The sequence below is a fragment of the Sinocyclocheilus grahami genome, unplaced genomic scaffold (assembly GCF_001515645.1).
Source record: "Sinocyclocheilus grahami isolate Dianchi unplaced genomic scaffold, SAMN03320097.WGS_v1.1 scaffold25.1, whole genome shotgun sequence".
Lineage (NCBI taxonomy): Eukaryota > Metazoa > Chordata > Actinopteri > Cypriniformes > Cyprinidae > Sinocyclocheilus > Sinocyclocheilus grahami.
In genome coordinates this window covers 212,860-223,261 of record NW_015505204.1, presented here as the reverse complement: position 1 = coordinate 223,261, position 10,402 = coordinate 212,860, and the positions used below count along the sequence as shown (strand labels likewise).

Genomic DNA, 10,402 nt, shown 5'->3' with positions numbered 1-10,402 from the left:
AAAAATGAAATTTAATTCAGAAATTAAAAACATGCTCAACATAGAAGTGGTTTGTTTCAGTCATTGTATGTGAACTGGATGTTTAATATATTTTCCACAAATGAATAGATTGGACAAAATGTGATTGCCATTATGTCATCATTAGCCAATGCTAAAGATATGGAAAGGTGGAAAATGGAAATTAAGAAGGATGCGACACATCGAATTGAGCAGCATCTGGTGTCATATATCTTATGGCTATGCATTCAACAGTGGACTGGCAATTGTTTGTTCACCTCAGACTCGCACGATAGCAGAGAATTGTGTTCTTGAATAAAATCTTTAGGTACATAAAACTAATGGTTCTGAAAGGAATCAACAGACTCCTCCTCGGCAATAAAACCAAAAGCTCTGTCACAGCCTTTCTCCATCAGTTCATTTGAATCAATAAGGCAGTTTTTAAAAAGGTCACTTATTGATGGCACATGATATAATATTACATTAGGACAATTGATTAGATGAGAACTCGGATGCTGACGTGAATAAAAAATCCACTGCTAATTCTTTTTTAGAGGTCAAACTCATTTGAATGCTGTTTCCCATGACTTTCCTTATCATTTGGTTTGGTAATGTTTGCTAAATTCTCAGAACTATACTATTGAATTTCCCATGTTCATTTTACTGTCATGTTTGACGTATTGTTTAGACATGCTCCTCCTCCTGAACAATAATGATCTGACTCCATTGATTCACACCTTTTTTAACCTGAACAAATTTAATATAAAGGGACTGCATGCAGCTGTTATTTTGGATTAAGGTTTTATTCTGTCGAAAAAGTTTCAGGCTCAGGAATATTCAGGTAAATCTGCTTTTTCTTATTGTTTAATATTGCCATGCTGAAGAAACCATCTTGAAATGGTGTTTTTTTTGTTGTTGTAATATTATTGGTGGTTTCTAGCTGGTCATTAGCATGAATACGCTGGTCCAAACTGGTCTTCAGTTGGTTTAAAGCTGGCAAACCATCTTGGATCAGCAACAAACAAGCTACCAAGTGGTCATTTCAACTGGGTCTTGGACAACATGGCTAGTCGACCAATTAAAAACCTGACTGAACCAGCTAGAAACCATTTCCAAATTTGTTGCGCCAACATCTTAAGTTGGATTTCCAGCAGCAATGTGGACATTTTTATGGTTAATTTCATTTGATACAAACATTCATTACTGTAAACTCTTTTTTTCACAGAAATGATGGCCAAGTGCATTGTATTGACCGCTATAGCGATGTTGGCGGTGGCATGTGTGGCCTCTCCTCTGTACAAAGACACAGCTGTGAACACAAAGGCGACTGAACGGTTTCCGGAGAGACCACCTGAGACACCCGAGAGACTGGAGTCCCGTGTGAGTCGTTCCGCGCATATACCGGCGGATCAGCGCGAGCTCGTGTCCCGGCAGCTCTTACAGGCACTATCAGGTGCGTGTCTCTGGAAGTAGAAACATTAGAAGAAACGAAGCCTCACTCTTACTTGTTGTTCGTGTTTTTGGCAGAAATCATCCAACGGGAGTACTGCGTTACAGATTATCAAGGCTGGGTAGATTTTGGGCGCCGGAGTACAAACTGAGATTTAACTGTATGCAAAGTAGTAAAAACTCTGTTGATCTTTGTCATTAAATATATTTGCAACTATATATGCGAATTAATTTCATATGTCATATATGTGTGTGTGTGAGTGTGTGTGTGTGTGTGTGTGTGTGTGTGAGTGAGTGAGTGAGTGAGTGTGTGTGTGTGTGTGTGTGTGTGTGTGTGTGTGTGTGTGTGTACAGGTTTATATATCCTGGTGGGGACTTAAACCTGAATACACAGACTCATGGGGACTCGTGTCACGGTGGGGACCTAAATTGTGGTCCCCACGGGTACAAAAGCTTATAAATCATACAGAATGAAGTTTTTTGAAAATCTAAAAATGCAGAAAGTTTCCTGTAAGGGGTAGGTTTAGGGGTAGGGTTGGTGTAGGGCAATAGAATATAGGGTCTGTATAGTAGAAAAACCATTATGTTGCATCCACACCACTAGGTGTGTAACGTACAAGGATGTATACAAGACGATGAGTAAATTGATCTGAGTAATTTACCAAAAGAATTCATAAACAAAAAATGGCAAGAAGTATGGAACTGTGATAGCAAGGGCAGACAAATGTATAATATTCAGCAGCAAGTAGGAAATGTTTTTAGGAATAGGAAAGAAGATACAATTATTTCTCGCATCCGAATAGGGCATACTAGATTAAATCACTCTCAGTTTAATATAGGAAAACATGAAACAGATCAATGTATTTTTTGTAATCATGCAGAAACAATAGAGCATGTTTTAATAAAATGTAAAAAAAAAAAGAAAAAGAAAACGAAAGGAATTAAGGAAGTAAGAAACATGGGCGTTGAATCATTTAATTTGTCAAGCCTTTTGAAAGAGCATGCAGAACAAACTAAACTATATGGTGCTGTTGTTAAATACATTAAAGAAATAGGATTAATCAGGAGAATTTAGGAATGTTTTTTTTTTTTTACCATAAAACGTTATTAGAAGAAGAAGAAGAAGAAGAGTAATTTACCAGAAAACTCTCCTCCGGATTCACAAATACTTCGTAAAGGTCAGATATGATAGTTAAATGTGTGTATTATTAAAGAATTCCAATCATTCGTAAATAGGGCGCGCATGCACGCTCATTCACAATTAGCATTCCCAGCCTATGAATTACAGTTACGCAAATTACTAGGAATGGTGTGGAAGCCTTTGAACTCAATTCTCAGGTTTGGCAAGTTATATTGCAAAAAATGCATAAGAGACTAAAAGGCTATACACACAGCAGCCACAACAGCACTTATGTTCTATTTATTTTTCCTTTTTATTGGAAACATCCCCAAACGCATTAACTATATCATGAAATATCTTGATTCTCACCTAGATTATGTTGATCTATAGTGGGCGATGGTCAAAATAACCTAATAATTTAATCAAATTAAGTCTGTTTACTTAATTAGCAGATATGGATGTCATGCCATAACATATTTTTAATACGACTGAGGTTATATTTAATGTGAATTTAACATTGAAAGTTAATTTTAATCAAAAATATTGCAAGTTAGGCTAATCATAACACTTTCATTGTACAGAAAGAGAGCAAAGAACATTTACATTATCAAAGAACATTCACTGACAGTCTAGAGTTCAAGCACTCTCGAAAACTCCCATTAAAATCACTGAAGCTGTTTACACTGTGAAATTAATATCTTACAGATTCGTACACACATTTGCACTTTGTTGTTTCCAGAGGCGGACAGTAAGTACATTTACTTGAGCATTGTACTTAAGTACACTTTTTGAGTATCGGTACTTTACTTGAGTATTATTTTTTCTGGGAACTTATGACTTTAACTTCACTGCATTTGAAAGACAAATATTGTACTTTTAAAACAAGGAAATTTACTTTTGGTACTTAAGTACTTTTAAAAGCAAGTACTTCTGTACTTTTACTTAAGTAAAAATCTGTCTTTACAACTTTTACTTGTAATGGAGTAATATTTGACCAGCATTATCTGTACTTTCACTCAAGTAATGGAGTTGAGTACTTTGTCCGCCTCTGGTTGTGTCTAACGAGAGAATTTGCCAGAAAAAGGTATTGAGTCAGCGAGCGAGTAAAGAAAACACCGGCATTTTAGCGATGACTCATCTGAACACCTCTGATTGGTCATTGCATTCATAAGCTCAACAGCATTGTGTGTGATTGGTTAATGCGCAGTGCTGTATCTGGCTCAGCGCCAGCCAGCAAACTTAAATTTAAATTTAGCAGCTGATGATATGACGCACTGGACGTTATAATCACGCAGGTGTGATTGTATTAAATATAGAAAATATCAATAGGCTATTTTTTGTCTTTTGGAAGCTGCATTCAAAATCCACTTGACTCAAAAATCTGAGGGGGCAAATCAAAAATTGGCGCTGCCCAATGGAAAGCGCCATACTTGCCCAGTAGGGGCACCTAAGACTCACAGCCTATATTAAGACTTCTAATAATCATTAAAACAATCATCATATTGATTGTAATTATTACCATACATAATATTTTTTGAGTAAAATGTCACAACACATTCCCCCCTCTGAGACTTTACCTAGTCTCACCTCTAAACCCTTTACCCAGAGGGCAACACCATGAGTCCACCTCTTCCTTCCATCTATGAATCAATAATGGTCCTCCAGAACCTCTTAACAAATGGCTTCCTCATGATGCTGCACTCTGGAGGAAGTCAGAGCCAAACATCTCTCCCCACAGTTGACTAGAAGAGTAAAAGACTCTGCTTCCCTACCTATACATTCTTGGGGGTCAAAACAATGAATCAAGAATAAATCATCAATGTGTATTAAAGCATGTGCATGGAATGTCTTAGCCTTGCCCATGGTTGTCATGGTTATGTAGAGTACATAAATGATTAGTCAGATGATTAAACTGATTAAAATTAATATTGATAAACAAAAATGTGATAAATGATGCACTGGTTTATCCCACGGTGCCAGAGGAACTCCAGACATTCCCGGTAGCCTGGAGTGCTATCTGGTGATGTTGGCCATCGCTGCCAGAGGTGCTTTCAGGCAGACTTTATTGCCCTCCAGCTCTATCTGGTGTTGGAGTAGATAGCGGTTTTTAAACCTCCAGCTGAATCTACCCATGCTGCTAAGCACTGAGGTGCTCGTCGATCCTTTCTTCCAGTGTTGACTTTCCCAGTGTTAAAAGACACAAACTATATACTGATAATGAAGGTTAAACGATGATTACTTGTCAAATAATTAATAAATATTCAGTCTTTCTTCGTCTCCGCGGTATTTTCCGTTTGCATTATCTCGTAACACGGACAATGACCTGCTTAAAACCTTCACCGTCCCTTGTCTTCCCACAAAACAATCACATTTTACATTTGATTCATTTAAAAGAATAAATGATTTTCAGAACTAATGATTCTAGCATAAATGATTTCAGGAATATATGACTTAAAAAAAAGAACAAGACTAAAGGAATAAATGACTTCAGGAAGGGGCTTATGACAAAATAATAAAAATAACACCCTCTAACTTCCTGCCTACTCTACCCAAATATTCTAATAACTCTACATAATATAAAAAAGAAAATACAATGACAATACTAACTCCCTTCCTATCAAAATTAACAATAAAAGAGAAAATTAATGAATGAAAATAAAAGGCACCCCTTCCCTACCACTCCTTGATTTGTAGGGGGTTTTACACAATTTTGTCCAATTCATCCAGTCCAGGGCCTATATGGGGCACATGTTGGTGGACTCAATATCAACTCCAGATGTTTCACAGACACACTGATCATCTGCGTAGCTGCTGCATTGCCATCATTTATCTGAGAAAAGGCACAACACAATAGAACAACACAAACACCAAAACAACAACTACTATGACAGTGTGGTTAATGAACTTCTAGTGATTATAACAAATGTAAGTCATTCTATAATGAACAAAATTATAAACACAACACTTTTGTTCTGAATGTGAGCATTTGCCCACTCAAGTCGGTTACGACGACGAGCTGCAGTCAGTTTGAGACCCCGATGAGGACGACGAGCATGCACAGGTACATTTTATTGATGGCATTTTGAATGTATGTGTATGTGAAACTGCACATTTTAGAGTGGCCTTTTATTGTGGCCAGCCTAAGGCACACCTGTGCAATAATCATGCTGTCTAATCAGCATCTTGATATGCTACACCTGTGAGGTGGATGGATTATCTCGGCAAAGGAGAAGTGCTCACTAACACAGATTTAGACAGATTTGTGAACAATATTTGAGAGAAATAGGCCTTTTGTGTACATAGAAAAAGTCTTAGATCTTTGAGTTCAGCTCATGAAAAATGGGGGCAAAAACAAAAGTGTTGCATTTATAATTTTGTTCAGTGTACAGTATATTCTATATATCACAAGTTGTCCTTACAAATATACTCAAAGATTTGAATTCATTGCTAACTTAAAATTTATTTGGTATTCCCCTTGGTTGACCAAATAAGTCTACGTACATACCTTTTCTGACATTGTTTTGGATAAAAATTTCGACCTAAGTTTTATTTTTCCAATCACTTCCCCCCTTGTGCAATGGTCAAAACCATGCACATCTGAAACTGAAGTAACAAGAAATGTTGCCTGTGCAATCATATGTCTTTTTGTATCTTAATTGTCCAACAGGGTGCAGTTGAGGATCTTTGCTTATGCCTTCTAATTTACTCTGGTCTTAGTTTTATGTGCAATTATCCATCCTAAATATCAAGGTGGGAATACCCCCACTTCTAAATTAATGACATAACTCTGATCCAAAGCTACTGAAAATAGGCAATGTGGCATTACCTGTGCTACAGGCCCAGAATGTTTACAGCTGGCTGATGTCATGACAAATGTATTAAACACTGCAGTCATAAACCATTTTTTCCAATCTCTAATATACTGTATGAATTTATCTGGTAGGTCTGTGTAGGTCTTTCTCTTCATAATATTCTTATTGCTCAATAATTGCTCTATTAAATGACTCATAGTCTTGGATCCATGACCAACAATATTAGCATCACATAATGACAGCATTTGCAATACCTTGGGTTTGGAATTTTGGAGTTATTGCTTTATATCTAGGTTTAAAATGAACTATTGACCAAGACAGAGTGACCAGCATAGCTTTATCATCCACATTTTTGTTCTTGTACAAATCTTGGCCCCTTTTAAAGAGCTCAGTAACACAAGCTTATCATCTCTATCTTAAAAGAAAAGCCCAAAATCTCTCTCCTTATTGCGCAGCATCATCAATTATCTAATTATGCATTTACCTAGTTGGTCAATGCAATAGCCGTTCACTTATGCCTAGCCCAGTCCCAGTTTTAGTTAACTGAACAGTCAAACAAACGTTCAGCTTCCACTCCTTTTTTATTTATTAATTATGACTGGACTGGAGTCTATTGAAGGAAAGCAGATAAAGATTGTTAGTTTAATAGAATGTGGAGAACTGCTGTGGAACCAGAGAATAATCAAAATGCAATTAATATGGCCAATCAAGAACATTTGAGGTGGTCTCTAGTGATCATTGGACATGTGCTGTGCTGCTTAGGAAAGGATGAAGTTCTTCTGCTTGCATCAAGTCAAGTCAAGTCAAGTGACCTTTATTTATATAGCGCTTTTAACAATACAGATTGTGTCAAAGCAACTGAACAGCATTAATTAAGAAAATAGTGTGTCAATAATGCAAAATGACAATCGTAAGCACTCATTTTTCAGTTAAAGACAGTTCATCATTCAATTCAGTGATGTCATCATCCAGCTCAGTTCAGTTTAAATAATATCTTTGCAATCAAGTCAACGATATCGCTGGAAATGAAGTGTCCCCAACTAAGCAAGCCAGAGGCGACAGCGGCAAGGAACCAAAACTCCATCGGTGACAGAATGGAGAAAAAACCTTGGGAGAAACCAGGCTCAGTCGGGGGGCCAGTTCTCCTCTGACCAGACGAAACCAGCAGTTCAATTCCAGGCTGCAGCAATGTCACATTGTGCAGAGGACTCATCTGGTTCCTGTGGTCTTTATTGCCATCATGATCAGTTGAACATGTTGGGCTGCAGTTTCCATTTCAACCTTGCTCATCCTCTCTCCCTAGATGCAGGTGTCCTCATGGCCATTCATCATACTTGTTTTCGTGCCATCCTTGACATATTCTTGAAAGTCACCCAAAGTTCAATAGTTCAATCTAGTTCATTGGCGCTGCCCAATGGAAAGCACCATACTTGCCCAGTAGAGGGCACCTAAGACTCACAGCCTATGTGCTTTTGCTTTCGCCTAGAAACACACAGCGTCTCCCTGACATGGCTGCTTCAACACTAACTGCGGTTACTGAAACCACGCCTTCTTTCTTTGCGTGAACATTTGGGCACATTATGCAAATATTTCCACATAGTGAGGTAGATATGTGGGGGCGTGTTAGAACGAGCCGTTTTAGGGGGGCGTGGCAGAGTCTTAACTTTGATAAAGAATATCTCTTTGGTTTTGAGACTTTAGTCTTTGCAACTTCAGGGATCTTATCTATGCACAAACAGCTTGTAACACTCCAAAGAAAAAGGAAAACTTGAAATCGCATCATATGACCCCTTTAAGACGTCAAATAATCATTAAAACAATCACCATATTGATTGTAATTATTACCATACATAATATTTTTTAGTAAAATTTCACAACAATACCCACATAAACACACAAAGATAAGCATACAGGTCAAAAATACACAGAAATCTTTATTGCCATTCAACACAATATCTGAAACAGTGCCTGAAACAGTTACATGGTGAACTCAGGGGCTTTTAATTCATTGTGAGGCTAAACATTGTTCTAATGTAAAAATACAGTGATTATTCCACTTTTAACCTCTGATCCTTGTGTAAATTAACAATTCTTTACATAATTGTATTTATTTATTTTGACATGATCTTTATTTTTATTCTAAACAACTCTTGACATATTCTACAAAAATGGTGATGACCAGGCATGCATTGTGTTTTACACAGAGTGGTATCTCAGGTAGAAATTTTTATTTAAATATATTACTTTTTAAATAACCACCTTGTCTGAGACTTTAGCTGTGTTCAATGAATAATCCAGTGATATAAATTCAGCCCTCGCTGACTCAATGTTAGAATTACTTGCAGCAGAAACTGTCTACTTTATTACTCCATCCCTGATTCTGGTAAAACACAATCATATACACTACAAACTTTACAGGTGAAAACGTGTCTGTGACATTAAAGTTGCATGACATACGTGTGTGTATGTGTGTGCATGGGTGTACTTGCATTAAAGCACAGTGAAAGTAAAGCACAAGATAATTTCTATTCGCTCAACAAGACTGTATCATGTTCCCTAAATTGACCACCAACAGTCATCATAAATACAGCCTCTAATTTTTACAGTGTTTAGACTGCAGGTACAGTACATAGCCTCACATAATGTACCCTGCATTCCCTAAAAAAAGGGATCTGAATGCTCTGAAAAGTGCTATTATGAACAAACGTATTTCTCAGGAAGCAAAATGCATTTTTCTGTAGTGCTGCTACACAGAACAATTTCATAACAATAAAGTGATTTCAAGACTGATAGTGACAAGACAAAGTCTCAACAAAGGAGGACATGTTAAAAAGTCAACAAATGTACAGCTGTTCCCTTCTGAAGAGTGTTTAAAGCACCCCATGACAACAATGATACAAAAAAACAAGCGTGTTTGACTTCATAATGAAATCTTTTTTGAGGTGCAGTTCATACTTTAAATTCCCAGTGCCAAAAGAAGTCACTATGGAAATGAAAACTTGATATGGCTTTCGGAATGCCCCATTACAAATGGGAAAAGTTTAGCTGCGTGCTACAATGATGGTGATGCACAAAATGGCACCTTTAATGATGAACGGCTTTTTGTGTTTCAGGGGGGGCTGGTTTTTCTCTTTGAATCCACAAAGCCTCTGGCAACCACTTTGTACAGGCCCAAGCTTCTGAGTTTTTCCACAAGATTGACGCTGAAAATGTTTCCCTGCCGGTCCTTTTCTCTTTTCTCCTGATCACTTCCAACAGAGCCCCATTGTGTTTCCTCTGAGGATGCGGTGGCTCTGTGAATGAGAGGGGAGTTGGGATGAATTGCAGCTGAGATGCCGCGCTCTGACACAAGTTGTAGCAGACCAAGGGAGGAGGTCGGGTGGAGGTGTGATGTGGACCCAGAGACGCACTGGAGGCCTGATGACGTCCTCACGTGCTCACAGCTCCCACAAGCGGATGCACTGCGGGGCCGAAGACTGGGGAAAGAAGAAGGAAAATCAATGTCAGATGCTCCATGGGAAGTTTTAGTCAGCCAAACCAGACAAGAAATAAACAGGGCAGGACACAAGTGCTATTGCATAACATGTATGATCATGCGGATAAATAAAAGAATGTAGTGTTAGCGAGTCATTCTCAAATAAAAGATAAAAGATAAAATATTTCTGATCTTCAGGAAACCCCATACAAGAAGGTTTTTTTTTTTTTTTTCATTTTATATCCTATAACATTTTAATGATAATATAAAATTGTTCTGAATCTATTTACTTTACGTACACTTTACACATCAAAAATGATTTGCCAGATGCCTGAAAAATCCAAAGTCCTCTTCAGCTGGTATATCACTTAAATTAAATGAATAATTTTTTTTAAAGATATTTTAGCTGAAGCATTAGTGAAAGTCTAACAAGTGTACAAAAAGGCAAAGCCAAAAAAATAATATAAATAATTATTGTCCATTTATTTCATGTCACTGCCGTTGTCAATGTTATAAACTAGTATTTTGAAGGCATGTATATATATATAT

The 10,402-nt window shown here is 37.3% G+C and overlaps 1 protein-coding gene and 1 long non-coding RNA gene across 2 annotated transcripts in view; one reads left to right on the top strand and one right to left on the bottom strand.

Moving 5' to 3' along the window:
* The first annotated feature begins 783 nt into the window (after positions 1–783).
* Positions 784–1,588, top strand: LOC107563714 (uncharacterized). Its single transcript, XR_001606131.1, has 3 exons — positions 784–838; positions 1,223–1,450; positions 1,525–1,588. It is a non-coding gene; the product is annotated as an uncharacterized lncRNA (long non-coding RNA).
* Positions 1,589–8,294: 6,706 nt separating this feature from the next.
* LOC107564818 (trafficking kinesin-binding protein 1-like) overlaps positions 8,295–10,402 on the bottom strand; it is a 33,323-nt gene continuing 31,215 nt past the window's right edge. The window contains exon 17 of the mRNA XM_016249987.1: positions 8,295–9,854. Within this exon, the coding sequence (XP_016105473.1) occupies positions 9,488–9,854 (367 nt within the window). The 3' untranslated portion in view covers positions 8,295–9,487. The remainder of the gene's footprint in view (positions 9,855–10,402) is intronic.